Here is a 27,484-nt window from a genome sequence, read left to right as displayed (position 1 = left end):
GCTCGCGCAATGCCATGGGCTCCCACGACGCACTATGGAATTGTGATGGGCGTTGTGGGACGCTTGAAGATGGGCGGGCCGGGTGGCCAGCTATGGAGAAGCGCGTCCCGCAGCATGCATACTCGTAGCTGTCAGCTCTGCAGCTCGTGCACCACTTTCGCTATGGAAGGACGTATGTACAGCAAGTCGAGACTCTCGGATGCCAGCTCAGATAAGTCCATGTAGATGCGCTGTGCATCTACCGAGAGTGGATCTTACGAGCCTTACTCGTGAGGTAGTGGCGTGCGCGGCGAAGAGCCCCCGCCTAGTGGTATCGCAGGCCAGATGGCAATGGGCAGCCCGGTCGCAGCGGGAGACAGCGATGGTTGCCTCGCAATGGTGCATTCCTCTGTAGTCATTTCCTCGCTTATGCACCCAGATGTATCGTCAACGACAAGTGACGAACGGGTAGCCTCAGGGCTGCCTGCCTGTCTACCTAGGTGCCCAGGTAGGCAGCCCTGGAGATGAGGGTACAGAGTCAATCGGGCAGATGCATGTGAAGAGCCATGGGCGTATGTTGAGATGGGTGGTGCCGTGTCTGATGGAGTGGTGGGTGCCAAGCTGATTGCGTCAGTGACGAAGCCGTGGGCAAGCGCGCATCTCTGCGGCCGCCGTCATACGAGGCGAAAGCTGCACTCCTTCACACCAAGGCTGGCAACGGGTCGGGCGACTGCATACCGTTTTACCCCGCAACACACCTCCCAGATCGCGCCCATACATCGCCGCCCTCGCCAGGGTTCCGCGTGGTGGTTACCTACCTAGGCACGCACTGGCATTGCGCTTCAAGCAGCTAGTGCCCAAGGCCCTGTGCGCTCTCCCGCCTTCGTTTTGCGACCCACGACGCGACAAAGTGTTCCGAGGCTGATCTCCATCATCCTGCCCCGTCACCGCGCCATCGCGTGTACCATCGACTGCTGCGCGCGCCGGGCCTGCCCCATCCACGCCCTTGTTGTCGCGTTCCCGAGCTCTGCAATAGCCCGCAAGCGCCGCCGCGCCTCCTAATCGTCATCCGCCAGCACAACACCCAGCCGCCCCAATCGCCCACCCCCGACCTCCGCCCCATCCACCGCCAATTGTCCGCTGCATATTGCGCAAACGATCGCGACAGCCCGCCTGCCTCCGGAGGGTACACGCCCTAGCCGGAGAGTGTCGACACGCCGCCGCCGGTTATGGCAAACGTCGCTCCGCCGCCTGCGAGCGAACGAAAGCGCGTCAAGGTGTACGAACTCAAGAACAACGACTGGTTCGACAGAGGCACCGGCTTCTGCAAGGGCGTCGTCGCCAGCGTACGTTCCCCCACATGACCGACGAGGCACCCTCACAGTTGGCGCACTTGTCGCGCTATCTGGCCCAACAAGCGTTCCAGGCTAACGTGTGCGACCGCAGCAAGAAGAAGCGAGGATCGTGGTCCTTTCCGAGGACGACCAGTCGCGACAACTCCTCGAGACGCGCATCTCCAAAGACGACGGCTACCAAAAACAGCAGGGTATGCGCCTGTCCGCGGCTATGGCATCGCAGCAGCTAAACATGTGCAGACACGCTCATTGTATGGACCGAGCAAAATGGCACCGACATGGCCCTCAGCTTCCAGGAGCCCGAGGGCTGCGCTAGCATATGGTGAGCCGCGTGTGCCTTTCTGAGTCCACGCCGTATGCTGATGCAGAACAGGGACTTTGTCAATGAAGTTCAATCGCGGCTGCAAGCTCTCGCTCAGGGTACGTGACATCAATCGTCCCCAGCTTCCAGCAAGCTAATGCTGACATAGACGATGGTCTTTCAGACGACATCGATCACATCAGTCCCATACTACTTCCCAGTCCTGACCTTGGCAACCTCCACGAAATCGAGAACCACATGCGCGCTGCAAATTCAACGCCCGGCGGCCGCGAAGCCTTGGCCAAGTTTATACTTGCCCAAGATTACATACCAAAACTCATCCCCTTGGTGGATATGGCCGAAGACCTCGAAAGCGTGTCAGACCTCCACCGACTGTGCAGCATCGTAAAGATGCTTATCTTGCTCAACGACACCGCCATTATTGAATACGTCGTAACAGACCAGGTGGTTCTGGGTGTCGTTGGGGCTTTGGAATGTGAGTTTCGGCCCACGCGAACTCTCACATGGCTTGCTGACAGTGCGCAGACGACCCAGATTTCCCCCTACACAAAGCCAACCATCGACAATATCTCGCTGATGAATCCAAGTTCAAGGAGGTCGTACGGATAGAAGACGAAAACATCAAACGGAAGATACATTACACGTACCGGCTCCAATACCTCAAAGACGTGGTTCTTGCGCGCATCCTCGACGATCCTACTTTCAGCGTCCTGAACTCGCTCATCTTCTTTCACCAGGTCGACATCGTCCAGCATCTCCAAGCGAACGTCCCATTCTTGAAAGAGCTTTTCAGCATTTTCTCCCCCAAAGAGCAGAACTTGTCGAGGAAGAAGGACGCCGTCCTGTTCATCCAGCAATGTTGCGCAATTGCGAAGAGCTTGCAGGCCAACGTTAGGGCACAGCTATATCAGAACTTCATCAGCAGTGGCTTGCTGGAAGTGATACAATTTGCGCTCAAGCACCAGGATGCTTCAGTTCGCGTAGCAGGAACCGACATACTGGTGTCTCTGATCGACCATGATGCCTTGATGGTGCGAAGTTACATATTCAAGGCCATTCAGGAAAAGTCAAAACCGCTCACCGATACCTTGATCGAGTTACTTCTCATTGAGGTAGACCTTGGGGTCAAAGCGCAAATGGCCGATGCGATCAAGATCCTCCTTGACCCCAATGCCAACTCAGCTTCCATAGAAGCCCTCGGACGGACGAACAGCGACTTTCTGGCCAAAATGAGGGGGCAACTGCCGTCTATTCCTCAAACAGACTCCTTTATACAGAACTTCTACGACGAGTCTGCGAGGAAGTTGTTCCAGCCCCTCAAGGATCTTGAGGGCCGAGAGTCGAGTAAGTGTGACTGTTCGTTCCCTTGTGGTTCACACTAACATGCTACAGTGGATGATTTGTCCATGCAAGAAGTATCGCTTTACGCCCATTTAGTCGAGGTTCTGTGCTTCTTCATCCGTCAGCATTCCTTCCGTAGCAAATACTTCATTCTATCAGAAGGTTTGGCAGTGCGGGTTGCCCAACTAATGGGTTGCCCGGAGAAGCATCTGAAGCTTAGTGAGTCTCCCCTACGTCAATACGATGGTTTACACTAATGGGTCCCAGCCGCTCTCAAGTACTTCCGCACTGTCCTCGGCTTTCACGATGAGACGCATAACCGCCAAATTATCCAGCACGAGCTGTTTGAACCGATCTTGAAGATACTATACGAGACCATGCCTCGCGATAATCTCCTCAACTCGGCGTGCTTGGAGTTGTTCGAATTCATCAGGCGCGAGAACATCAAGATGATTGTTCAGCATCTTGTCGAGACATATAGAGACAGGTTACAGGAGATTACATACGTGGATACGTTCCAAAACTTGATACTCAAGTATGATCAGAACCATGAGCCGGTAACGACCCAAGAGATGGACAATTCCTTTACGAGTGTGGATAGCGACACACCTGCACGACATGCTGCGGCCGTCAATGGTGGCAAGTGGGGCCAAGGCCTGAAAGATGCAGACCCAGATGAAGAGGCATACTTCAACACATCAGACGATGAGGATGATCATTTGTCTGGGGCCGGAAAGTTGGCCATGAATGGCGCATCGCCAGTGCGACCCCTCGTCAACTATCCAGACGACGATGCCGACGATGCCGATATGGACGACCTCGCAACCGATATGCCCGCCTCCACTCACAAAATGTCGACAACCCAAATGCCAGAAGGAAGTACATCCCCCAACTCAACCTCCGCAGGATCGCCACCAGAACGGATATCGGAGAAGCGCCGTAGGGAGGAGGACGAAGAGGACGAACTCCTCGCAAGCATATCCACCTCTGCTGGGCCAAAGCGACGCGCTTCCACATCTAGTAACGCCAGTTCTGGAAGTTTGCGGAGTTTGCGTCGGAAGTCACCTAATGTCAACTCTGGCAAAGATGGTGGCACGCCAAAGAAGATATCGTTATCGATACCACTGAAGAGCAGTGGTGAAGGTGGCGAAAGCGGATAGTATGGTATGCCTCCTCCGCGATAGAGTAATCAGTATTCGAGTACGTGGAGGAAGTCTGGATTTTTGCTCTACAGCAAGCTTTAAAATAACCCAAAAGATACCCATTGGAAACTCGGTAAACAAGAACGATGTTGCATGAAAGGGGTTGCACGAGGTTTTGCTTCTTCATGCAAATGGTTCCGATCTGGTAGCGGCATTGCGAAGGTGTAATTATTAGGCGTTCAATGTCTTGACCATTCCGGCGTGGGGGTTTGGAACGGCCATGATGGAATGATACAGCGCAACGTGTCGTATTGTCAGCGTGCGTTCAGGTGTTGGATTTTCTTGTGCATGATCGAAGGTATCCAGCCCGTGTATTATAGCTCGTTTTCGTGCGAGAATGTCAACTTGTATGCAAGTCATCAATCATCCGTGCTGAACGTGAGGAGATGGGATTTTCACAACAATTCGCAAAGGTGTCACAAGCATAAAATAGCAAGATGGCGTGACACATGCAAGCGTCCGTACCTATGCGGCTGAATCACGTTCTCTGTTGTTTCCGCTAGCGCCGCTCGCAAGCCCGCGTGCAACTAACGCAACATCCCACGTCCGACCTTCATACAGCTTGCATCTTGGCTTCACGATCAAGCTCTCAGTGCCCAAAGCTTTTTTCAATACCCTGATACGTTATGTAATGCCGGACCAACGCTCTTCTACCAAGCCGAACAGCACGACATCGATGGAAAACTCAGCTACGCACAACATCAACGTCTCCGCAATGCCACCCAAACCACCAACTCTGACTCTCATTCTTGCAGCCACACCGAGTCTCGGAATAGGGAATGGTGGAGGCTTGCCATGGCCGCAGCTGAAAAAAGAGATGGGATTCTTTGCGCGAGTCACGAAGCGTACATCGCCTTCAGCGTCCACGGCGAGCATCAAGAAAGTAAACGCTGTGCTCATGGGTCGCAAGACGTGGGAGAGCATACCGCCTAAGTTTCGACCGCTGAAAGATCGCCTAAACATTGTCATTACGTCAAAGCCAGAAGAGTTCAAAAGTAAACTAGACAAGAAGACGGAGGTCGAAGGGCCAATGGTATGCTCCAGTTTGTTGGATGCGATAGCACAGCTCGAGAAGCAAGATGATAGCAGACTCGCAGGCTCAACTATGGAGCTGGATAAGATTTTCGTCATTGGCGGAGCAACTATATACGAAACGGCGCTTGAACTTCCGCAGACGAAACGAGTTCTCCTTACAAAGATAAAGAAAGAATTCGAGTGCGACACATTCTTCCCTATCAATCTGGGAGAGACGACAATCTGGAGGAACGCGAGCAGAGAGGAAGTGCAGACATTTACTGGAGAGGAGATCCAAGAGGGTGGGATTGAGGAGCAGGGTGTCGAATTTGAGTTCTGCATGTACGAGCGGGAGTGAGTCAATTAGAGTGAAAGAGCAGCAAACAAATATGATTAAACCGAATGATTCACAGTTGATGGTCGTGCTCAAGGTGAAGAAGGTGCGACGGAGGAGGTGCTCTCACCTCCACCCTGCCGCGTCGTAGCAATCGATTGTTCGCCTTATGTCCTTCCACCCATCTCTTCTATTCCTCGGATCAAACTCTACCCGCAACCAGTATGTCAAAGCAAGACCCACCCATGCAGTCCGTATGGCAAGAGCTATGGCGAGGAAGTAAGTATCTTTATTCAAAGCGGCAGGCACAACACCCACTGACTCTGAACCCCAGATCTCCCTCTCTACCTAGCCATGAATCTCTCGACGACAGCCAACATCGCACTCGTTACTCTGCTCCTCGTCGCCATCTTGTCCATCACTTTTGAGGTTATTCGCATCTGGCTATTCCGTCGCACCCGTCAGACGCACAGCTACGTTCTCGTCGACGACACCGTCGAGATCTCACCGCCGAGTTCAGGACCAGTATCCTTGTTGGCACGCACCAGTCATGGTCCCCGCCCAACTGTTTATGCCAAAGCAATCCTGCATGCAATCCTCTTCCTCGGCGTACAGGCAGTTCTCACTCTCCTCGTTGTCCAGATTGCGCGCCTCGTAGCGTCTACTTTCGCCACTGACCGTCGTCTTCGCAAGCAATGCTACCGTTTGGCGCAGAGGGGGCTCGAGTGCCCGGCTGCAACACGCTATCACAGTGTCCTGAACGTTACGGTTGCCCTTGGTTTGTTCTACTTGATTCGAGGTCTTCAATTGCACGCAGATCTGCCGACCCGCCCGTCTCAGAACAGCAACTACAGCAACGGCTTCCTGTCCCTACAAGACACATGCCGACGGGCAATGCAGAAGGTGCTTGCAGCGCCAATTACCGTGGTCGTTCTACACTCTCGTGTGTCAGGGGATGAGCCGTGGAAGCACGCTAGACTGATTCTTGTTCAGGTTGCTGTGTCTGTCTGCATCTTCCTTTGTGGCAACTTTCTCTGTCTACTTGCCGCGCTCCCTGTGAGTTTTCTCCGTCAGTTAGCATGCAACTATCAAAGCGGCTAACCAGGTATAGGACATACATGGTACTATACTCGCATTGGAGAAATCAGGGCTCACTGGAAAGACGGAGGTGTAAAGACTACTTCTAAAAGGAAGCTTTGAGGTATACCGATTACTGGAGTACGGCATGGCGTTTGACTTACATGTATAAAAGTTTACATCGTATATACGAAACTAAGTCAGGCTTAGCTCGTACTCTGCTAGACTCTAAAGTAGTGGATTGATACGGGATGTCCGACTTCCGTAATACAAGAGGATTCGAAGTAGTAGAGATAGGAGCGGGACACATGCCATCTTCGTATTAAGCGGGTTATTCCCATCGCAGTTCACACAAAGTCAATATCTGACGAGGTGCAGATGGCCGCCTTTCCGTGGAGTACCAAGACATATTTTTCAACATCCTCAAGTAGATTCCAGAACATCTCCAATCCAGCGTTCCGCTTCCTCTTCCGTGCAACGTGCGTGTACCCACATACCCAGCCACTTAAGCCATGACAAGATCATAAGCCGCCTTGCCACTCATAAGCACCATGGCATAATGCGCAATCATCCACAGCGCGCCATAGTACCTCCCTTTGCCACCATCCTCGCCACTCCTGGTGTAACCCACCGCGTAAACCACACGATTCACACTCCACACCGCGCCCAATACCGCCGCCGCAACAGGGTATCTCAGTCCGCTGATGAGCATGGCGCCGAGGGCGGTGACGTGGTTCTCGTTGAAGTTCTGGTGCGCGCGCTGCGCCGAGTTAAAGGCCAGCATTGCGGCTTTGGATTGCGGCGACGCGGTTTGCACTTGTTCGTACGACGCGTATTCGTAGGGGTAGGGGATCTTGGCTGCTTTGCGGAAGCCGCCGACGCGGCCGCCGTGCCAGGCGCCGACGAAGAAGGTGGAGACGCAGGCGGCGAGGACGTAGCTGTGCGTGTGTGGATTAGTTTGTGGGTGGCTTTGGTGAAGGTGTGGTGGAAGGGAATGCATTGAGGTTTCTGCCATTGCAATTGAACGTACCCGTACTCGCTGGGGATCTGGATAATCGCCATTCTGATCGTTGATGTAGTAGTCAAGCCGAGGGAACTCGTGGTGTTCTGTCGTCTTCAGATGCGAGATGCGTGGAAGAGTTTCCGTAGAAGCGCCGTCCGTCTGCGTTTTATACTTTTGTCGACGTCTTTCTGTATGTTATCTAGCGTGATACTGTGTTCTCTTGACTTGGGCAGACGCAATGTGTCTCCAGTTGTTTGCGACGCGGACGAGTTTCAGCGGAAGACCAGATGGGGGTAACGAGGGTAATCCGCAATCGGCGCAATTTCTCGCCGACGGGATCCCGCAGGTGCTACCAGTATGCGACAACATGGCTGCCTGCATTGCTGAGCCGTACCGCTGATATCTTGTCGAGGGTACAGTCGTGGTTAGAGAGCGGGAAGAAGAATGTGATCAGCCATGGACGAACATGCACGGATGCGCTGCCTGGGTGAGGTAGAAGGTGGGGGCTGATTTGGCGGGTGAGCAAGTGTCGTTCACCAGCACGCCCGACCTCGTCGACTGATTCTCGCCATGCGCATGAGTTGTTGTCCACCGAGCGAATGTGGGTATACGAGGACTTGTGGACGTCAGAAATTGGGCGTGTAGAGGACTTGACATTGGTAGAATACCATTGACTGATACACCGGGGAGCTGGCGGATATGTATCGTGGGGTGTAGATTACTAAACTACGAAGTGCTCTATTCCGTCATCCCGCCCCGGAATGGCGACTGTACATTGATTGCAATCGTCGCAGTGAGACCGAGCAAGGAATACTTGGCTTGCTAGTACCTAGTCTGGGCCTACTCTGTCAAATCATAGTAGTAGATTATGTTGCCCACGCATTCTCCTCCGCAATTCAGTGTATGCACGTCGCCAGAACGTTTAGATCTTTGCTTGACGAACTATGTATATCTGACATCATGTTGGATACTTGAGCGCTGTACTACGTACATTGACGCACATAATGAAGGAACAAGGTATACATGGATGTATGTTGGACGTTCGGCTAGTCTATGGTCCCGAGCCGTAGGCGGAGATCTCTCACTGAGCCTGAAGAAAGTTTTCAATCACCAAATTGCCCTATGCATGTAGGGCATAGTTTATCGAGACGTGAACCGGCTGGTGTATTTCGAATCATCGACATGCACTCTAGCATCCGTCTCAATTGTCATGTACAGTCCAGTGGTTGTCAGGGTATGATACTCCCATGTAATATGGTCGTCATGCAATTCTGTGAATGAGACTTGCATGAATCAAGGTTTTGGTGTACAAAGGCTGAGCCAATCATCACGTAAATGAACCCGTCTGCCTACCTCCAAACACCTCTCTTGGGCCTAAAGAATTCGCGATGGCATGACCCCAAATCTAGACGCACATGAGCTTGGAAGACGTGAGAACAGGCAGTAGAAGGACAGTAGATCAAGACATTGGGTATATAGATTCATCGCTCATTCATTTCTGTGTGCGGTTATCAATTTCATGTACAGCCATTCCGGCCGCTCAACACCCATTCGCGGTGACAGCCCTAACAGCCACGCTATCAATCCTTTTTTTGTAGACGGTCATCTGGTGTTTCAGCAGATCACCGTATACAACCTTCCTCAACATCTCGTCGTCCACCGTTACTGCCTCGATATCTTCCTCACTTCTGCTTCCGACTCGTTGTCTCAACACTATCAATCGCCCCGCAGGTGACAAAGTACACTGCGGTATCGGCCATGCGGGCAAGGAAGAAGAAGTCGAGTTTGAAGTGTTCGTTTGCAGTGATGATTTGGAGGGCCTGCTAAGGCGCGGGGCAAAACCATACTTCGATTTCGGTTTCGGTGGGGAAGACCGCGAAGGGTCTAGAAGACTGGGTTTAGACATCGATGCAACGGTCGAAGCAAGGTTGGAAGCCGCGACAGGTGCTGGACTGGCATAGAGTTTCAGCAAGCTTTTCAGCACGCTCTTGTCCGCTCGCGGTATTGGGTCGCCTTCGTTGATGAAGGCATAGAAGAGACTTTTACGATGTCGCTTGTCGTCAGGCTTCTTCAACGGATGCAGACTGACTGGTGGCGCACCGAACGTGACACAGTGCACGCGCTTGAAGAAGCTGGTCAGGTAATTAAGCTCAGAATTGATCTTTGTGCTCATCATGTGTCCGTAAAGCAGTGCCGCGACTGCTCCGCCCGCGGAGTGTCCGGTGATGAGTAGACTGCAGTTTGAACGCGCGGGGTTTTCTTGGAGCAAGACCTTCAACCGTTCTGCCACGGGTTTGATCATCTTCTTGGCCACGTAGAGAAAGCCAGCGTGGCATAGGTTTGACGGGTCGTCAAGAAACTTCTCTGGGCTGTGGGGTGCCGAGTTGTAGTTGACAGCCCAATCCATAAAGGTCTGGCTTCCGCGAATAGCGAAGACGATAGTATTCAGTTCTTCCACAGGGATGGACTTGAGTACCATGGCTTTCGTGCCGCTACGCCAATCAGCAGGAACAAAAGTCTCCATTTCAGGATTCTTTTTCGTGCCTGGTGGCGTGTACGCCTTCTCCGAGTAGGTTGCCGCCAAGCAAAGTAGAGGATAAGTAGGTAGATATACTTTGAAAGGCGGCAGATGTGGTGGCAACCGGGAGTTGGAGTATAGCCACACCTTGGAGAAATGGTTCGACGCTTTATCGCTACTAGAGTGGGATTGCACTTCGTGTTGGCGTCGGCGTCTGGGTTCACCAAGAGGGGGGCTCGTTCTCTGAGCCTCTTCTTGCTGCTGCTCGCTAAACTCCATCATGAGGTCTTGTTCCTTGCCGCTGAAGTGATCGTCATCAATGCTGGTGATGACTGCGTCGAATTTCGAACTAATTATATCGTACAGCGCAGCTCCGCGACACAACGTTTGCATGCTTTTTGTAGCGACAGCTGCGGTGGGTCGCTCGATGCAGTTGGTCGTCAGTTTCGTGACACTCTTTCCAGCCGTATCACGAAGGTTCGTGTAGGATTTGGCGGCCATTCGGTCGAGACTGTTCCATTGTTGTTCGAAAGGGCCTTGACCGCGGGGTTCTTGGGGTGGCGGAGAAGCAAAGCGGATCGTTGATTGACTAGCGTATGGCTGAACAGGCTGCGGTGGCGGAGAGCCATATCGGTAACCATCTTCGGGAAAGGAGCCAGGCATCTGGCGATAAACAGAGTGCCGAGGCGGACTTGCGGCATAGCCATAAAGTGTCGGGGGAGGCCTCGTTGCTGCTGCATGTTGAGGAGAGGTCGCCTGAACCGGAGGCGCGTAATCTTGCAAGTACATGTCTGCCACTGAAGCTGAGACGCGTGGTTTCCTGGAAGAGGAGCGCGGCTTCGAAGTCTTGGACGAAGAGTGCGAGGACTTCTTCCTGCTCTTCCTCTCGACTTCGGTCGCCGCCATGTCGTCGCCCTAGTCTGTATATGGCTTTGCAAGAAAGTGAACGAAAAAGTATAGGCAGTGTCGTAATGGCGGGGAAGTCGTGGGATCTGTTCAACGCGGTAATCGTCGTCGATGTCCTGTCCGCGACGTATGCCAAGTTTCAGTCATAGCCGCTGCGTGCTCCTGCCTTACGCTAATGAGGGTTGCATGACGGGCGTAGATCTTTGAAGCTCGATTTCAGATTGTGTTGCTTTTGTTGGGGAGCTGAAAGACGTCTGACAAACGAGGGGACACGTCAAAGGCCGAAGGAGTGAAAGGCTCTGAAGTCAGAATGGGCGCGGCCGGCTGTTAAGGGCGGGTCGATGCAGGCGCAAGGAAGCCGCGGTATAGCCACGGCGCTAGGCCTATCACTGGCTGGATACACAACGCTAGATGACAAGCAGGTGCGATTGGCTGCGTAGAAATCTTGGCGCGTATTGGAGCGGTGGACATGTAGCCCTTCGTTGTCGATGCATGTAGACCTCGTGACCGTCCGTAAACGTCGCGAAAGCCGAAATTGCGAACCTGTAGCGGTCTGCAGGAACAGAAGACGAGATTGCTGTTTCTGGTGTTCCAGCGCACATCCATCCCCACACCCCCGATCAACGGCTAACTTGCCACTACAGCGATCGGACGCCATCCTTGCCATTCACCGGGTCTTTGGAGTCCCGTGGGATCACCAGAATCTCATCACACAATTAGAGTTTAGACTTTGTTCTGACGAAAACTACACTGTCCATGTACGCGTGTGGAACGCGGTGCTACAGCTTCTACACACGGCTATCTATCGTGCGCGCCAATGAAGTCATCGTGTTCCTCTTCTGGCGTACCGAGTAACCCTCTTTCTTCGCTCTCTTCGTCGTCATCACTCTCCTGCCTAAGACCTCCTCTCACCCCCACCCCTGCACCACCTTCTTCGCGCTCTTCGTCAACACCGTTCATTACGTACCACACGTCTTTTTTGGTAAGCAAGCCCTTCAGCATACCTCGGTCCGTAAACAAAACATAGCGTAGACCAAGCTTTTGGAACATGGATACTGTAAGCTGAAAGCTGGCTCTAGCGTTGAGTGTGATGGGCGTTTGATCCATCCAAGGTCGAAGGTCTAGTGATGTTGCAGGATCGGAGAGAGGTTGGTGAGAAAAGTACGCTTCTGTTTCGGCAGCCAAGGTACGGGGAGGCGTCAAGGCAAGTTGGAGTGCATACTGCAATTCGGTCCTGGAGATGTAACCGAGTAGAAGTGCATCACGACTATTGTCTATGACAGGAAAGCCACGAAATCTGTGTTGAGATAGAAGCTGGCGCAGCGATCCGATAGTATGGCCAGTCGCAGTAATCGCAGTCAAGTCTTCGATGCGCGTCATTACATAACCGGCGCCAACATCTGGAATGCTGGAACCGTTGTCTTCGCGGTTGTCAAGAAAAGGATAGCCTTTGAAGTGTATCCAGGACTCATAGATACCACGTGGAGAGATTGCATCGCCAATCCATTTACTTATCATGACTGCAATCATGATAGGCAGGACATAGGTGAGCGCTCCGGTAAGTTCGAACATGATGACTACGATTGAAACTGTCATACGTGTCGTTCCGGCAAGTGCGGATGCGGCACCGACGATAGCGTATGTTCCTGGGGTTACACAGGGTACGTCTGGTTCGCACGACTTGAAAACGAAGAGCGTTGGCCAGGCCGCCTGAACAACTTCGACAGAAAGTCCCACAGCACGGCCAAAGAGCCCTCCGATGGCCATAGAAGGGAGGATAATTCCAGCAGGTATCTGCAGGCCGAAGGTGAAGCCCGAAAGTATTATGCCCAGTCCTGAGGAGATAAGTAAGAGTGCAATGACTCCTGTGTTTGCTTTGCCCGATTTACATAGGCCCAGCGTATCCTCGGCGAGGTCGGCGCATTCGGCAAATAAGATGTGTACGAGTTCGGACGCTTGAGCGCGCATGAATTTGATGGGGAAGTTGATGAGTGCTGTGACGAAGGATACGATGACCACCTCTGTCACGGGACCTTTGAGATACTGTCGGTTCTTGCGCCACTCAGCAACGCCCATGTTGAGCTTGATGAAGAAGCCCCCAAAAAGTCCGCCCAAGATTCCGAGGAATGCGAAAGGGACCAACTCGAAGTCATGCCATCCGCTATGGTACGTGACTTGGTACAGCACAAGTTTCCCGGTGTGGAATGGATTGCAAGCCTGCAGAGTAACAGCAGCAACCATGGCGCAGACGAAGCTGCTCCACATGGTTTTATCCGGGAAGTAATATGAGAGTTGCTCAAGACTGAATAACACGCCACCAATGGGCGCACCGAAAGCGACCGAGATACCCGCTGCAGCCGCTGCGGAAAACACTTCTCGTTTCCGTGCTATTCTCCTGTCAGTACTTGGAGACCAGAGAATTGGGGGGTACGATGCTGACCTTCATTGCCGTTCACATTACCAAAGAGTTTCATGAAAAGGTTCGCAGAGCAGCATGCGACGTGTACCAGCGGACCCTCCTTGCCTAGCCACAAGCCTGACGCGACTGCGAGGCACAAGCCAACCGTTTTTGTGACCAGTGTCCATCCGCCCAGAAAGTGTCTGATAACGAAGCCGCCCAGGACCGTCTTGATCTCGGGTATACCACTATGCTTCGCGTACGGCGAGAACTCGCGCACCAAAAGACTGGCGCATGCTGCAAAGAGCACGGAGAAGAGCACAAAGAAGACGTACTCGACAATATACCGCCCTCCCACACTCCCAATGCCCATAGCGGCGCCCCAGGAGTTCCAGTCGTGACAGGCCTGCTCTTCCTCGATCCCCCAACAACAGAAGCTCTTGTTCAGGTAGAAGCGACCGTCTCCATCAACATTGTGGCAGTATCCCGTCTTGAGGTCTGCAAGCCAATCACTAGCCACATCGATGAAGGCTGCGATTCCGCCGCTCAGTATACCGGCAGCGACCAGGATGATCCAGACCTGGCTTGCGTCTGCCAACTGCTTGAGATGGCCAAGTACGCCGCTGGCGCCGGTGTAGAGATAGCGTAGCCTCTGTCGTTCTTTGGCGTATTCAAAGATCCAGTCGATTGCTGTAAGGTCGTCGTAGCCGACTCGTCGCCCGGGCCCTTCCACGTACCAATCTAGCCCGTTTGCATCTTTGGTGTCTTGAAGGTGTTCGCCTGCGTTGCCAGGCGTGTCGAGATAGTTGAGTATAAGCTCAGTGGAGCCGTTCGGGCGGTGCGATCGCGGCTGGGGCGAAGCGCGGTTGCTAGATGATCCGAGGGGTGAGGCGAGGTATCGCGAGAAGCCAAAGGAGGATGTAGACGGCTTGGGCCTGCGCTTAAAAGACAGCCTAGAGATACGCATTAGTATAGAGGTATACCAAGGGCTCTGTTTGCGCATACTGCTCGGGCAGGTCGCGTTCTAGTGCATCGTCCGCCAGCAGCGCCTCTTCATCGCTGTCGTCGTCCTCCACGACCGGCTGCTTCCCGTTCAATGTGCGCCTCGACGATGCTTCAGCCTGTCCACGGGACGACGGATTTGGCGACGAGCTGGACATGCCCTCGACATATGCTCTTGTGTAAGCTGGGGCGCATTGCTCAAGCAGCCATTACATGCAGCGGAGGGATGTCGTCCTATTGCGGTATTTGGTGAGGCGTGGCTGGCGTTTGATCGCACACATGCCAAGACTATTCAATCACATGCCAAACGACCTCAGTCATCACCACCTGGCTACATTTCCGTCACATCATTTCGTCGTAGAAATGCAACAACTTTTTGTGTCTCATTTAATTTACAGGTGAAATTCGTACCCCCTCTACTCCTGGTTAAAATCGACAACCGCCCGGCCAGCAATCTCCCCCCGCTTCAGCTTCTGCACGGCTTCGTTGAACTTGCTCAGCGGATACACTGTGTAGATAGGCTTCAACAGTCCTCGCTTCGCAAAATCAAGCGTCTTGTCTACATCCGCCATGCTGCTCACGAGCGTACCCTGTACACTCTGTTTCCTGAAGCACATCTGGTTCGGGTCCACGTCGATGTGCTGAGTACCAGCCGGCGGCAACCCAATGCACATGACCTTTCCGCCTACACGGTTACCCAGATAGGATATCGAGGACGGATAGGTCTGCACGGCGGTGACGAAGACGCCATGGGCACCGATGCCGTCACACAACCGCACCACTTCCTCGCCTACGTTGTCGGTTTTCTTGAAATCAATGAAGTGCTCTGCGCCTCCAGTTTCCATGCAGAGCTTTTGCTTATCATCGCCAGTATCAATGGCTATAGCGCGCAGACCCATGGCTTTCGCGAGCTGCACACCTTGTAGACCGACGCCGCCGCCTGCACCAGGGAACACGGCCCAGTCTCCGGGCCGCAGCTGTGACTCCTTGATTGATGTATAGATTGTCGAAGCAGAGCACATGATAGGTCCAGCTATGTAGTCGTTTACACCATCTGGGACGAGGGTTGTGTAACGTTCGGGCGAAACGATGTACTGCTTGTATGAGCCGTCGATCATCAGTCCAGTCAAGACTGCCTTTGCACAGTAGCATTCGTTGCCGTTGCGACAAAGCTCGCATGTGCCGCAAGTATCTTGAATTGGCTGAAAACGTCAGCGTATGTTCTTCTGGAAAGGCTCTCCCTTCGCATCACCTCCTCCTCGATGCATGGGGACATGATGTTCGGCCTGCTCACCTTGTATCCAGCTCGCATTCCCGGCTTCAAATTCTTGACCTGGTCTCCGACTTTGACGATGACACCGCTGCCTTCGTGTCCCGCACATCGTACTCCTAAATCTGACATCTTGGGTAGGGCCCAGTCGTTAAGCATGAAGTGAAGATCGCTGTGGCAGATACCGGTTGCATTCAGCTTGATGAGTACGTCCGTCGGCCCTGGGAGCGTTGTCAACACTCGTCGATTCCCTGAACAGTGCTCGACACATACCACATTCTGGGACTGGAACATCCTGCACCTCAACGTGGAAGTCTGGACCCTCGTTGACTACGACACCAGCTTTGCATGTTTTCGGTATGTCAAAGGTTTGGACTTTTTCTTCTGTCATATTGAGAGATTGGTAGTCGAGGAGCTTGCTACAAAGTTGATTAGTATGAAGGTGAACAGATCAAAAAGGTGACAGCCCGACGACTAGAGAAAGGTCAATACATGAACCCCTCAACATCATCCTACCCCTCATTTCATGAAATCGCACAGACTGTCCGCGCCGCAAGCTTCTCCAATGACGGAGTAGCAATTCACCTCGCGATTCCGCACAAGCCAATGGAATGCTAGCTAGACAACCTCGGTCTTGAATCTATGCCCATCTGTCCAGTAAAGTATGGATCTTCATCAACGCGACTCAGCAGGCTCGAATCGTTCCTCACATAAGGGAAGGCGGGGGTTTCCGCGTTGAAAGAGCGAAGTGGGCGGTTGTCGGAGCCGTGTGCGTATAGACGCTTGGCCTTCCCCATATATGAGGCGCGTGTGGTGCGGGGGATGTACGTGGGGTTGTCGGGCAAGTTAAGGTGGCGTGAGACCCAGGTATTTTCGATTGTTGTTGACAGTTCACTCATATTTACAATACATCCATTTCAGACTTCACTCCATGTCAAATCACTCAACTGTTGCAGCCTTTTCCACGCCAATCACACGAGTAGATGCAGAATCCGACGTTCCCAAGTGGCAAGAGATGGACGCATCAAACCCAAACCATGTGCTGCTAGACGATGTTTCGGGATCGAAGGTCGTTAGTGGATTAGAGTTCCACTTACTTTTATTTGCTGTCAGGCCCATGGATGATAGCATATCCACCCGGTCGATCAGACGAGTTGGTGCGTCTAGCAGATTCCATGCATTACGCGATTCAGTATGGCGTGGCCTCGTCGGTGATGCGGGTCGCTGCTTGACGGCTTACTCAAAGTCGGTGTCTGGCCTCGTCCAGCGCACCAAGCCGCCGATTTCCGCCATAGCTTCTTCTCGTCGTGACTTCGCGTCCACGAATCACAAGGCGAGTATTACAGTGATGGTAGCGGTTCCGAAAGCGGGGTCTAGAGGGCCCACATGCCAATCGAGGTCGTCATGCCATCGCGCGTGGCGGCGACAGAAATGCTGGCCTTTGACGAAAGTGTCTGATGGAGCGCGACGAGGTGCACCAATGAGACGTCGTGCCACTAGCAGCACCGAGAATTGCGGCCGCGTCCTTGGGTGAAGTCACGATAGTGGGGCGGAGCTTCTCGTGATGCTAGGCAGGATGGAGCTAACAGATGCGGGGGGCAAGCCAGGAAGGTGCTGGCCAGATTGGTCGTGCTTATGAATGCCCCGCTACTTATACACCCAGATCAACCCAGCAGCGGTGTGTACAGTTTGTTTCCCTCAAACAGTCTCTTCTACTACACACGACACCACACTCCACCATGTCCCAAAGCGAGTGTCCCGTCAAGAAGACGCCCAACGTCGCTGGCGCCGGCACCCGGAATGCAGACTGGTGGCCCAATGAGCTTAGGACCAACATCCTCCGCCAGCACGACCCCAGACAGAACCCTCTCGGCGCCGACTTCAACTACGCCGACGAGTTCAAGAAGCTCGACTACGATGCGCTCAAGAAAGACCTCAATGCCCTGATGACCGACTCGCAGGACTGGTGGCCCGCCGACTTTGGTCACTATGGCGGTCTTTTGTACGTCCACTCCCCAATTGGCCCTAGCTACTTCCCTCTAACATGCCCGTAGCATCCGTATGGCATGGCACTCGGCTGGTACCTACCGTGTCACCGACGGCCGTGGTGGTGGTGGTGAGGGACAGCAGCGCTTTGCTCCCCTCAATGCATGGCCCGACAACGTCTCCCTCGACAAGGCCCGCCGCCTGCTCTGGCCCATCAAGCAAAAGTATGGCAACAAGATCTCCTGGGCCGACTTGATGCTGCTTACTGGCAACGTCGCGCTCGAGTCCATGGGCTGCCCGACCTTTGGTTTCGCCGGTGGCCGCGCCGACACTTTCCAGTCCGACGAGTCTGTCTACTGGGGTGGCGAGACCGAGTGGCTCGGCAGCGATGTCCGCTACGCTGACGGCGCCAAAGGTGTCAAGGGCCAGGGTATCATGGACGGTGACCAGCACAAGGTTGACAAGGACGAGACTCACACATCGAGGGATCTCGAGAAGCCCTTGGCCGCCGCACACATGGGTCTCATCTACGTGAACCCAGAAGGTAAGCAAACCCAGCTGGCACTCTGCTTCTACCAACCTAACGCGCTCAGGTCCTGAGGGTGTTCCCGACCCCGTTGCCGCCGCTCACGACATCCGCACGACTTTCGGCCGCATGGCCATGAACGACGAGGAGACCGCCGCCCTCATCATCGGAGGCCACTCCTTCGGAAAGACACACGGTGCTGCTCCCACCGAGAACACTGGCCCAGACCCGAACTCTGAGGATCTTTCGACACAAGGATTTGGGTGGATGAACAAGCACGGCCGCGGCAATGGTCCCGACACCATCACGAGTGGTCTGGAGGTCACCTGGACCGGCACACCCACCAAGTGGAGCAACAAGTACCTCGAGTACCTCTACAAGTACGAGTGGGAGCTGGAGAAGAGCCCTGCTGGCGCGAACCAGTGGGTCGCTAAGACCGAGGACAAGATCATTCCCGACGCCTACGACCAGGGCAAGAAGCACAAGCCGAGGATGTTGACTACCGATTTGTCCATGCGAATGGACCCTGCCTACGAGAAGATCACGCGTCGCTGGCTGGACCACCCCGAGGAGCTACACGACGCCTTTGTTCGCGCCTGGTTCAAGCTCCTCCACCGTGACATGGGTCCCCGCTCCAGGTGGTTGGGCCCTGAGATTCCTAAGGAGGTGCTCATCTGGGAGGACCCCGTTCCCCAGCCAGAGGGCGAGATCATCGGCGAGTCCGAAATCTCAACACTGAAGAAGCAAATACTTGACGCTGGCATCGAGCCCGCTAAGCTCATCCGCACTGCTTGGGCTTCAGCAGCTTCTTTCCGTGGCAGCGACAAGCGTGGAGGCGCCAACGGTGCCCGTATTCGCCTTGCTCCCCAGAAGGACTGGGAGGTCAACAACCCCAAGGAGCTTGCTGAGGTTCTCAAGGCCCTCGAAGGCATCCAGTCCAAGTTCAACGGTGGCAGCAAGAAGGTTTCTCTAGCTGACTTGATTGTCTTGGCTGGTACCGCTGCCGTCGAGAAGGCTGCCGGTGTATCCGTTCCCTTCACCCCCGGCCGCACCGACGCTTCGCAGGAGCAGACTGACGTTCAGTCTTTCGAGCACCTTGAGCCCGTCACTGACGGTTTCCGTAACTTCGGCAAGGGTACCGAGCGTGTCCGCACCGAGCAACTCGACGTTGACAAGGCTCATCTTCTCCGCCTTACTGCCCCCGAGATGGTTGTCCTCACCGGTGGTATGCGCGCGCTGAACGCCAACTGGGACGGCTCATCCCACGGCGTCTTCACCAAGCGTCCCGGTCAACTCACCAACGACTTCTTCGTCAACCTTCTCGACAACAACACCGAGTGGAAGGCAACTGACGCAAGCAAGGAGCTATACGAGGGCGTCGACCGCAAGTCCGGCCAGAAGAAGTGGACCGCCACCCGCCACGACCTTGTCTTCGGTGCGCACCCTGAGCTCCGCGCCGTCGCCGAGACATACGCCTCACCCGACAACGCGGACAAGTTTGTCAAGGAGTTTGTTGCCGGATGGGAGAAGATTATGAACAACGACCGATACGATGTCAAGAACAAGTCGGTGAGTGCACAATCGAGTGGAGCAAACAGGCCGCGTCTGTGAGAAAAATCACACGCAGCCGCGGTCGCGTTTTCGTTCCCCTGTTCCCGCGCGTGTAACCTACCGTCTACTTTTCCTGAATGGGTAGCATGGTGGTTGGGTTGTGTTACACTCGCTGACGTTTTCTTCACTAGACTTGAGTCTTGTCCTTGTTTTACATAAAGAAACCCTTGCTATGAGATATGAGATACCTAGGTAGTACCGCTGTGTCGCAATACACAGAAGAAATAAGACTATGATACAGCCCACGTTTACATCAAAGAATGGATTTACGTGCTAATCGGACGTGATTTTTTGCCGCCTTGATATTGGCTCTGGGTTGTGGTCCCACTGTCAAACACAAGATATTCATTGGAACGAAGACGTACAGCACACAAACACATTCATTACTTTGTCGACGCAAGATGAGGTTGTCGAGGTGGAAAGAGGAGAGAGAATGCTACATAAAACGCCAGCGCACCCAAGCGCATGCTCTTGTAACCCAGGTCATTAATCTCGTTATGCTCATTGCAGGTACAGGGAAGTCCAATTCACGGCAACTCAATACCGCATCGCTATGCTCTTTCTGCGTTCATCGTAATGTGAATCCCAGGGGTCTCAATCTTGATTACCGTGCACTAGGCACAAGCTTATCTTGATGCTTTCGCAGCGTAATAGTAAGTCGCTGCACCAGTACCAAGAACAAGAGCGGAAGCACTGAAGCTTTTGTGTTAGCAATGGCGTCTCTTAATGTTATTATTGTATGATGGAATTCATGTGGGGCAAGAGCGCCACAAGCCACATACTCAAGGATTCAAGGAGAAAAAGGAAACGGTGTTCGCTCACCTAGCTCGCTTCCGATCGCCAAAACAAGCAGTCATGAGGTGACCGACGGGCCCAAACATGGCTCGGAAGAAATGCTGAAGAAAGTTCTCGTTGCGATGATTCGGTCGCTGTGCAAGTGCAGGCTTCGCTGCCTCGACAATCTTGTCTTTGATACTGACACCATCTGTCGCTGTTCTTGTCGCATCTTCTGATGGCTGTGAAGACTCTTCAGCTAGTACTCTGCGCTGCCGAATGTCAGAATCCGGACCCGCTACAGGGTGTGCACCTGCTGCGGTAGCCTTGGGCTCAGACGTAACATGATCCATGGCAGGTTTCTCGGTGTTGACAGATGTGGTAATGGCATCCCGCAGAGCATTGGAAGCTTGAGAAACGTCTTTTGCACCGTCATGCTTATCCACACTTTCCGCTTCGCTGGACTCGCGGGTATGATTACTCGACTCGTCATGTTTGGTATCGACAGCGTACCCCAGTTGCTTGCTTTCATCAGGCAGGGGGGTTGCGTATGGGTCACGCACGAATCTGGCGGGCGGACTGGACATGCGGGTAGTATTGTGGCTGATGTACACGGGCGATGGCATACTGTCTAGGTCATGGTGGTCCTCCTCTTCGTCGCTGAATTCGTCTTCAGGTACAGAAGCTAGCGAGGTGTGCGATTTGACAGGTACAAGATCGACAGAGGAGCACGCTTGAGATAAAACAGATGGCTGGGGAGAATGTGGGCGCTCGTGCATCGATTCATCTTCGGGAAGATGCATGCCAATTGTCGCTACACGTTCCAAAATTGATTGACGGCTAGTGGGAAATCGCTCCAACGACGGATCGTTCAGGTCATGGTCTTCCGCATCTGATTGTGGTAGCCTGTGGGGAAGATTACTTCCTGTTCGCCCTCTAAAGAAGTCGTGTCGACCAGCTCCGCCGAACAGTTCTCTCGCATTGTCCGTCTCGTAACCAAAAGTCGGTTGCCTGTCCAGAGAAAAGGGGGCATCGTCCTCGGAAAAGGTAGACCCAGTGCTACTGACAGCAGATGATTCGCGTTCATGGGGGAGGAGAGGCGCATCGCCCTCTTCATCCTCAGCGTAGTCGTCCTTATCATCCTCGTAGGCCCCATAGTGACGTGGCTCCGAGATTCCCGAATTATCACTCTTAGTGACGATCTCGCTTCTCTTGTAATCCGGGAAACCACTTTCGTGTGATAGCAACGGGTACCTGTCGAGCTCGTCCTCGTCATCTTCAAGTTCGGTTGGAATTCTGCTGTCATCGTGGAAGCTAGTCTCGTGAGGAAAGAGAGGAGCTCCACCGAAATCATCGTCATCGTCATCGTCGTTGTCAGTTTCATGGGGAAAATGCGTTCCGTCGCTCCGCCCCGCTCCGCCATTCTCGAAGTCCGTCTCGTGGCTGAGCAAGGGCGCTAGATGCAACTCGTCACTGTCGTCAGGCTCCGAAGGTGTATCTATGGCCTCTCCCGAACTAGTCTGGTCTGTCGATGATTGCGCAGACTCATCGTCGATGACCATAGTGGGGGGGATCTGAGGATCATGATCCGCTTGGAAAGACTCATGGCGAAACAATGGAGCAGCTTCGCCATCATCAAACTCTGGCTCTGTATGGGACTCCGGCGCGATATTGAGCTTGTCTGGCTGGGAATCCGCGGCCCTCATGTCGTGGGCAGCCTTCTGAGCGGTCGTAGCGCCGGCGCCAAAGTCATCTCCATATGCAGGACGATGGTCAGTTTTGTCGACTACCAGAAGAGGAATCTCGGGTGTTTTTGGAGCTGTTGTCTCGGCCGGGGAGTCTACTTTGGTTCCCTCAAAGTCGGGTTCTGGGTCGTCAGTGCGCTTAGCAACATGCGCAGGCAGGTGGGCGTAGTAGGTTTGATCATAAGTTGGCTGCTCCTGGTTCATTGTACTGTCTTTGCGGTCCTCGGGCTTTTTTGAGGGGTTCGCGGGGGAAGTCTCTAGGGAGGCTGTCTTGGTGGTGGCTTCGGACGCTGGGCCTAGTGAGGTGCTCTTGCTGGCAGGCTTGACGTGGACAACGTTGTTGCGAATGCCCTGGTCGACGGCAGCTGCGGAGAGTTAGCGGGACAGTTGACGAGGACGTGAAAGGACATACCAGTTTCCTTCGACTCGTCCAGCACCCAATGGTCCTCGCCGACGCGAATCTTGTACTGGTGGCTGCCTTCAGCGACGCCATTGAACTCTTTGCTGAAGATGAGGTCGCCCGACGCCGTCTTGTCGTGCAGGGGTTGCATCTGCACCAGTGTCCAATCGTTCAGGGAGGTGGTGACATAGACGGGCGGCTGCACGCCCGCCTGCGAGAAGGTGATGGTGGCGCTGCCAGCCATGGTGCCGTCGAGGGTCGGGTTGGGCAACGGCGGGGGTGGGGAGGGTGGAGGGAGCAGGGTGGGGTATGCAGGATGGCTCGCGTGCCTGGCAAGCCGCGGCGGGTCGTGGGCGAGGGTAGCGTCTACTGGCAGATGAATATGGTCAGTGGTTGAGGATGGTGGTATGCTAGCAGGCCACAGAGGCCGGGGAGACTGGCGAGAGGTGTGGGCGGGCATGCAACGGCGCGGGAGAGGAACAGGTGTGGTACAGAGGAGGGGAGCATGGCAGCTTACAGCGCAGTGACGACAAATGTTGTGCCAGCGATCCGAGGCAGTCAGGCAAGTGTTGAGGCGGCCTCAGGGCAGGAGCGGCTCGACTGGTGCGCTGCGGCTTCCCTGTTCCGTTGGGCAAGACGCGGCAGGCGTTGTGGCCGCGGTGGATGCTTCTGCTCTCCGCACGCCTCGAGCAGGCCCTGCGCCTGTTCGAGCCTCCATGCTTTTCGCGCGGGCTTGCGGTGCTTGCAGAGTGACGTGAATGCAACGTCCAACAGCCGTCAGCGCTAGCCACCCGTAACCGAAACCAGGCTGCCTGCGCGGCGATCCTCGACCTCATGCTCCGAGTTCCTTCATCGTCCGCTGCGCCTGCCACCGCCTTTTCGGGCTCCTTCCATGGACGGCTGTCTCTGCTACGAGCGCTTAAGTGTGACCCTCTGTCTAATCTTCGGTCTCTTCAACACCCGAGAAGCGCAAGCAGTGACTAGTCCCTTGTGAAAACCCCCCTGAGACGTCCAAGAACACGTCTATGCCATCGTCACCAGCCACACCGGGGTAGCCCGTCGGCCTTTTGCACGCACCCGGCCAATCGCAGTGTAGCTCATAAACACTCGAACCATTCGTTCAGCCTCCCGCTCACGGAACCCGAGGCCATGTTCTCCCACATACCTCCGATACCGTTGTCCCGGGATCGTGGCTCCAAACAAGGTTTCGAGATGCGCGCTGCGACAGGGCCTGCCGCACCATCACCACGCGACAACCCACAGTGCCGATGCCGACAAGAGGTATGCACAGGCCGCGTGGCTCTTTGTGCACCGTTTGATATGCTTCTGGAAGGTAATCTTAGTTTCAACCAGCGCCGCCTCAATAATGCCGTGCCGAGTCTTGCAACGTGCCCATCGCCCTGTCGCACTTTGGGTGTCGAAACTCGTCCACGATGTATTAGATGTGTGTAGGTCCCGTCTGCCAGCCTCTAGTCTGATCACCGTCCTTCACTTTGCTTTTCTCTTCCTCTTCTCCAGTCGGGCGTTTGGAAACCTTGCGCCGTTGTAGCATTAACTCTCGTAGCCCCATGTCAAACCTTCGGACATCGTATAGCTCAACCAGGTACCGAACTCGCAATGGGGCATATCGTATACGTCGCGAACGGGCGTGACCAAGGGCCCGTCATAGGCCGAGTCAGTATGGCCATGTATACCGTTGCTGTGGCGTTTGTGGCTCTTCGGCAAGCACCCATCTTCGCCACGAGCAAATGTCGTATTGCTAACAAAAAGTAGATGCTTCACGCGCGGATACATTGTCAAGAAATTTGGCCTAGACGATCTCTTCATCGCCATCGCCGTTACCCTCGGAGCCGCACAGACAGTCACCATCATATTGCAAATCGAGCATGGCCAGGGACGACATGCATCGGAGCTACACGTGGAGCAATTCGACGAGATGCTCATGGCATGTTCAACACACCTTGTGACACTCGGCTCCGTACTGACAGTGGACTAGTACCAATGGATCAATATGCTCATCTACTTTGTCGCAAATTGGTATGCCGCACCATCGCTCTTGACATCAGCATCCAAGATTAACTTTATTGCAGGGCTGTCAAGATGAGCATCTTAGCTCTGTACTACCGAATCGGCTATGGGAAACAGGGCCTGCCATGGATCGTGCAGTCACCTGCTGTATGGACAGCAGCCGGCTTTATGACTGCCTTTAGTTTCTCCGTCTTTCTTGTGAGTACCATGCCCGTCTGTCTGTACGAGATGCACAACTGACATTGTCCGAAGACTCAATTGTTCATCTGTACACCAGTATCACGTGTCTGGGATATCGAAGCCCAACCCGAAGGATGCATCAATGCTCCCATGTTCATGGTCATTTCGGGTGCCATCAACGTCGTCACGGATATTATCTTATTGATCTTCCCGTTGCCTTTGATATGGGTAATCAAATTCAACAAGAGACAAAGGAGTAAGTCGACGTCTTCATGTCTCTATGAACGCTCATTGTTGACCGTCACTTCAGCAGCTCTAGCAGTCATCCTTTCCATCGGCGTCATCCCGGTCATAGCCAGCACCATGCGCCTTTGCGAGATTGTCATGTCGGACAGTCCCGTCAGACCAGGAAGTACATGGCAAGAAGTCGATTTCAGCTGGTACGCCTCTGCCTAGCCCGTTCTCTCTACTAATAGCATTTTCTGACACATGAACCATAGGGGCTGGTCTTGGGTTCCAGTGTGGTCCCAAATCGAGGTTGACATCGGCATTCTGGCCGCCTCTCTCCCCTCGCTGTCCCCTTTACTCAAACATGTCTTCAACTGTCCCGCCCGAGCCACCACACCTTCCGAGGTACCCACTCTACCAGGATACCGTGGGAGTTGGGGAGAAAAGAACCTGGTCAGCATGGACGACGAAGACGATATCGAGAAATCGGCATGGGACTTTGCATCGTCCGAAGAGAAGAATGGCGCATTCGATTTCGATGTGGAGAGGAGATTGACCGTTGCGGAGATTGAAATGGGAAAGGCTATGGATATGGAGAATAGTTACTTCGATGATACCGCGTCAGAGGTCGAGGAGAGAGAATCGGTAGGTAGACCGAGTATAGGGGTCGCGAGGACGGCAGATGTTCATGTTTTGTCTCGAACCGGGGTGCCGAGGCTAGTAGAGTATAAGAAATTATGACATTACGTTACAATGTTTGCTTTATGGCCCAAGGGCACAATCTGTTGGTTTGCTAGCACTCATCTCATGTACGTACAGATGCTTGCTTACAATTGTTTGTAGCAAGCACACTGCCTTTATAGGCAGCTCTCATCTCATATCTACTCACATCCAGGAGGTTATGGGATGGTTCAGGGATGGAGCCGTCATTTCATTGGTCTCGTTGTGCATCATGTTAGTGTAGTCATCGGTTGGTGTACAGGGTGTTAGTACAAGCATTCTACCGTCAAAAGGCTTCCAACGCTTCACCAACGTCCGAAGCTATCGAACGCGGAGCTGAATTGAGTAGCTGGGTCGCGTCAGTCACGATCCTCATCATCACACCGTAAATGTGCGTTCACTTACCATATCCACTCGTGACAGCGCATTCACTCGCCTCAGCTTTCTCCATCGCTTTGGGCAACCACTCCCTAATCTTCTCTTCCCTGTTATGATGACTCGGGTGCGTGCTCAGTATCTGCGGCGGCCCCGCCCCACCAGCCTTCTCCATGCGCGTCCAGAACTGCATTGCAGCTTCTGGTCGATAGCAGCCCTGCGCCATCATCAAGAGACCAATATAATCGGCTTCAGCTTCGTGCTTACGGGAGGCGGGCATAGAGAGGAAGAGATCGAGGAGCATTTTGCCCGAGTAAAAGGAGACATCGAAGAGAGAGAGGGCAAGAACGCCGAGGAGGATCAGAGGCGCTTGAGACATGCGTTCACTGTTCTTTGGTCAGTACATGCTTCATCGGCCCGAGATAAGAGTACCAACGCAGTATGATGCGCCACCACATGCGCAATCTCATGTCCCAGCACGGCCGCAATCCCATCCTCATCCCTGCACAGAGGCAGAATCCCTGTAAACACAAAGACCTTGCCTCCCGGCGCAACAAACGCGTTCTGTTCCGGAGACTCGATGACGGTGACCTCCCACTGCAAGTCTTTCAACCCTTCGCCCTCGGCATACGGCAACAAACGCTCCAAAACCCTCTTCACCTGCTTCACCCGCGCATCGCTATCCGGTAGTATCCTGCCTTGGTATTCTTGCCGCACTTGCTCTACGGATGATCGTCCCAGCGCTTCTTCGATGCCAGGCGAGATGATGTTGAAGCGGCGGCGCCCAGAGACGGGCACTTCTTCTAGATTGTACAGGTAGACGCCGCCGGTGCCTGCACTGATCAGGCCAACGTCGCGATAAAACGTTGGGCGTGCAGCCCAGCGAAAAAGGAGACCGGAGAGGCCGCCTGAGGGAGAGTTGAACCGTTTGTATTGCGGGCCGCTGCGACCGAGTTTCTGGTAGGCACGGGATTGTGGAAGGCTGCGGACATGTTGCAATGAGGATTGAGGCGTGCGAGGTAGAGCGCGAATGGGTACGAGCGGCGGTCGTATCCGGTACATGGCGGCGTTGATGTGGTGTTTGGGTGAGGTTTGGGCGAGGTTTGGTGATGAGATGGGGAAGGTGACGTGCATACCTATGAACTCCGCGGGAATGCCAAGACAGCCACAGTTCGTTCTGCTTGCGCCTG

At 54.0% G+C, this 27,484-nt stretch overlaps 11 protein-coding genes across 11 annotated transcripts; 6 read left to right on the top strand and 5 right to left on the bottom strand.

The window, feature by feature from the left end:
- Window positions 1-1,005: 1,005 nt before the first annotated feature.
- On the top strand, window positions 1,006-4,292 carry BKA58DRAFT_78308 (component of IIS longevity pathway SMK-1-domain-containing protein). The gene is made up of 8 exons (XM_046175901.1): window positions 1,006-1,325; window positions 1,426-1,525; window positions 1,575-1,656; window positions 1,708-1,754; window positions 1,805-2,131; window positions 2,182-3,000; window positions 3,049-3,216; window positions 3,265-4,292. Exons 1-8 carry the CDS (start codon window positions 1,209-1,211, stop codon window positions 4,155-4,157), a joined length of 2,553 nt encoding a protein of 850 aa, XP_046028432.1. The 5' UTR covers window positions 1,006-1,208; the 3' UTR covers window positions 4,158-4,292.
- Window positions 4,293-4,914: 622 nt separating this feature from the next.
- Window positions 4,915-5,571, top strand: BKA58DRAFT_306909 (dihydrofolate reductase; the record flags this gene model as incomplete). Its single annotated transcript, XM_046167134.1, has 1 exon — window positions 4,915-5,571. The coding sequence occupies one exon, from the start codon at window positions 4,915-4,917 to the stop codon at window positions 5,569-5,571; it is 657 nt and encodes a 218-aa protein (XP_046028431.1).
- Window positions 5,572-5,671: 100 nt separating this feature from the next.
- Window positions 5,672-6,925, top strand: BKA58DRAFT_78261 (uncharacterized protein). Its single transcript, XM_046175899.1, has 3 exons — window positions 5,672-5,826; window positions 5,882-6,603; window positions 6,659-6,925. Exons 1-3 carry the CDS (start codon window positions 5,772-5,774, stop codon window positions 6,719-6,721), a joined length of 840 nt encoding a protein of 279 aa, XP_046028430.1. The 5' UTR covers window positions 5,672-5,771; the 3' UTR covers window positions 6,722-6,925.
- Window positions 6,926-6,931: 6 nt separating this feature from the next.
- On the bottom strand, window positions 6,932-7,831 carry BKA58DRAFT_78239 (uncharacterized protein). The gene is made up of 2 exons (XM_046175897.1): window positions 7,655-7,831; window positions 6,932-7,562 (listed from the first exon to the last, which is right to left on the bottom strand). Exons 1-2 carry the CDS (start codon window positions 7,684-7,686, stop codon window positions 7,130-7,132), a joined length of 465 nt encoding a protein of 154 aa, XP_046028429.1. The 5' UTR covers window positions 7,687-7,831; the 3' UTR covers window positions 6,932-7,129.
- A 1,248-nt stretch (window positions 7,832-9,079) lies between these two features.
- On the bottom strand, window positions 9,080-11,358 carry BKA58DRAFT_375516 (Alpha/Beta hydrolase protein). The gene has a single exon (XM_046169429.1). The coding sequence runs from the start codon at window positions 11,049-11,051 to the stop codon at window positions 9,168-9,170; it is 1,884 nt and encodes a 627-aa protein (XP_046028428.1). The 5' UTR covers window positions 11,052-11,358; the 3' UTR covers window positions 9,080-9,167.
- Window positions 11,359-11,755: 397 nt separating this feature from the next.
- On the bottom strand, window positions 11,756-16,569 carry BKA58DRAFT_426696 (chloride channel). The gene is made up of 6 exons (XM_046172966.1): window positions 15,995-16,569; window positions 15,746-15,942; window positions 14,872-15,653; window positions 14,455-14,625; window positions 13,492-14,402; window positions 11,756-13,438 (listed from the first exon to the last, which is right to left on the bottom strand). Exons 1-6 carry the CDS (start codon window positions 16,110-16,112, stop codon window positions 11,850-11,852), a joined length of 3,768 nt encoding a protein of 1,255 aa, XP_046028427.1. The 5' UTR covers window positions 16,113-16,569; the 3' UTR covers window positions 11,756-11,849.
- On the top strand, window positions 16,352-17,313 carry BKA58DRAFT_78100 (uncharacterized protein). Its single transcript, XM_046175896.1, has one exon. The coding sequence runs from the start codon at window positions 16,653-16,655 to the stop codon at window positions 17,253-17,255; it is 603 nt and encodes a 200-aa protein (XP_046028426.1). The 5' UTR covers window positions 16,352-16,652; the 3' UTR covers window positions 17,256-17,313.
- A 147-nt stretch (window positions 17,314-17,460) lies between these two features.
- On the top strand, window positions 17,461-19,844 carry BKA58DRAFT_435331 (heme peroxidase; the record flags this gene model as incomplete). Its single annotated transcript, XM_046173330.1, has 3 exons — window positions 17,461-17,723; window positions 17,776-18,251; window positions 18,301-19,844. The coding sequence occupies 3 exons, from the start codon at window positions 17,461-17,463 to the stop codon at window positions 19,842-19,844; spliced, it is 2,283 nt and encodes a 760-aa protein (XP_046028425.1).
- An 818-nt stretch (window positions 19,845-20,662) lies between these two features.
- Window positions 20,663-23,007, bottom strand: BKA58DRAFT_308597 (uncharacterized protein; the record flags this gene model as incomplete). Its single annotated transcript, XM_046167212.1, has 2 exons — window positions 20,663-22,728; window positions 22,776-23,007. The coding sequence occupies 2 exons, from the start codon at window positions 23,005-23,007 to the stop codon at window positions 20,663-20,665; spliced, it is 2,298 nt and encodes a 765-aa protein (XP_046028424.1).
- A 1,373-nt stretch (window positions 23,008-24,380) lies between these two features.
- On the top strand, window positions 24,381-25,940 carry BKA58DRAFT_408442 (uncharacterized protein; the record flags this gene model as incomplete). The annotated part of the gene is made up of 7 exons (XM_046172088.1): window positions 24,381-24,484; window positions 24,537-24,726; window positions 24,760-24,800; window positions 24,854-24,989; window positions 25,044-25,227; window positions 25,282-25,411; window positions 25,472-25,940. The coding sequence occupies 7 exons, from the start codon at window positions 24,381-24,383 to the stop codon at window positions 25,938-25,940; spliced, it is 1,254 nt and encodes a 417-aa protein (XP_046028423.1).
- A 284-nt stretch (window positions 25,941-26,224) lies between these two features.
- Window positions 26,225-27,356, bottom strand: BKA58DRAFT_435328 (peptidase family M48-domain-containing protein; the record flags this gene model as incomplete). The annotated part of the gene is made up of 3 exons (XM_046173329.1): window positions 26,225-26,268; window positions 26,325-26,680; window positions 26,731-27,356. 3 exons carry the CDS (start codon window positions 27,354-27,356, stop codon window positions 26,225-26,227), a joined length of 1,026 nt encoding a protein of 341 aa, XP_046028422.1.
- Window positions 27,357-27,484: the final 128 nt, after the last annotated feature.

The sequence above is a fragment of the Alternaria rosae genome (assembly GCF_020736505.1).
Source record: "Alternaria rosae strain MPI-PUGE-AT-0040 chromosome Unknown BKA58scaffold_2, whole genome shotgun sequence".
In the NCBI taxonomy this organism is placed as follows: Eukaryota; Fungi; Ascomycota; class Dothideomycetes; order Pleosporales; family Pleosporaceae; genus Alternaria; species Alternaria rosae.
Note: the sequence above shows the minus strand (reverse complement) of the source record. Positions and strands in the feature narration are given on the sequence as shown.

Bases quoted from the DNA above. Each gene is read 5' to 3' on its own strand.
- BKA58DRAFT_78308 (XM_046175901.1), top strand. From the start codon at position 1,209: ATGGCAAACGTCGCTCCGCCGCCTGCGAGCGAACGAAAGCGCGTCAAG. The intron at 1,326-1,425 runs GTACGTTCCCCC...GTGCGACCGCAG, and splicing joins GCAAGGGCGTCGTCGCCAGC to CAAGAAGAAGCGAGGATCGT. The intron at 2,132-2,181 runs GTGAGTTTCGGC...GACAGTGCGCAG, and splicing joins TGTCGTTGGGGCTTTGGAAT to ACGACCCAGATTTCCCCCTA.
- BKA58DRAFT_78261 (XM_046175899.1), top strand. From the start codon at position 5,772: ATGTCAAAGCAAGACCCACCCATGCAGTCCGTATGGCAAGAGCTATGG. The intron at 5,827-5,881 runs GTAAGTATCTTT...TCTGAACCCCAG, and splicing joins GCAAGAGCTATGGCGAGGAA to ATCTCCCTCTCTACCTAGCC. The intron at 6,604-6,658 runs GTGAGTTTTCTC...AACCAGGTATAG, and splicing joins GTCTACTTGCCGCGCTCCCT to GACATACATGGTACTATACT.
- BKA58DRAFT_78239 (XM_046175897.1), bottom strand. From the start codon at position 7,686: ATGGCGATTATCCAGATCCCCAGCGAGTACGG. The intron at 7,563-7,654 runs GTACGTTCAATT...ACACACGCACAG, and splicing joins CAGATCCCCAGCGAGTACGG to CTACGTCCTCGCCGCCTGCG.
- BKA58DRAFT_375516 (XM_046169429.1), bottom strand. From the start codon at position 11,051: ATGGCGGCGACCGAAGTCGAGAGGAAGAGCAGGAAGAAGTCCTCGCAC.
- BKA58DRAFT_426696 (XM_046172966.1), bottom strand. From the start codon at position 16,112: ATGACAGAAGAAAAAGTCCAAACCTTTGACATACCGAAAACATGCAAA. The intron at 15,943-15,994 runs GTATGTGTCGAG...CAACGCTCCCAG, and splicing joins TGTTCCAGTCCCAGAATGTG to GGCCGACGGACGTACTCATC. The intron at 14,626-14,871 runs GTAGAGGGGGTA...AGCTTACACAAG, and splicing joins GTTGTCGATTTTAACCAGGA to AGCATATGTCGAGGGCATGT.
- BKA58DRAFT_78100 (XM_046175896.1), top strand. From the start codon at position 16,653: ATGTCAAATCACTCAACTGTTGCAGCCTTTTCCACGCCAATCACACGA.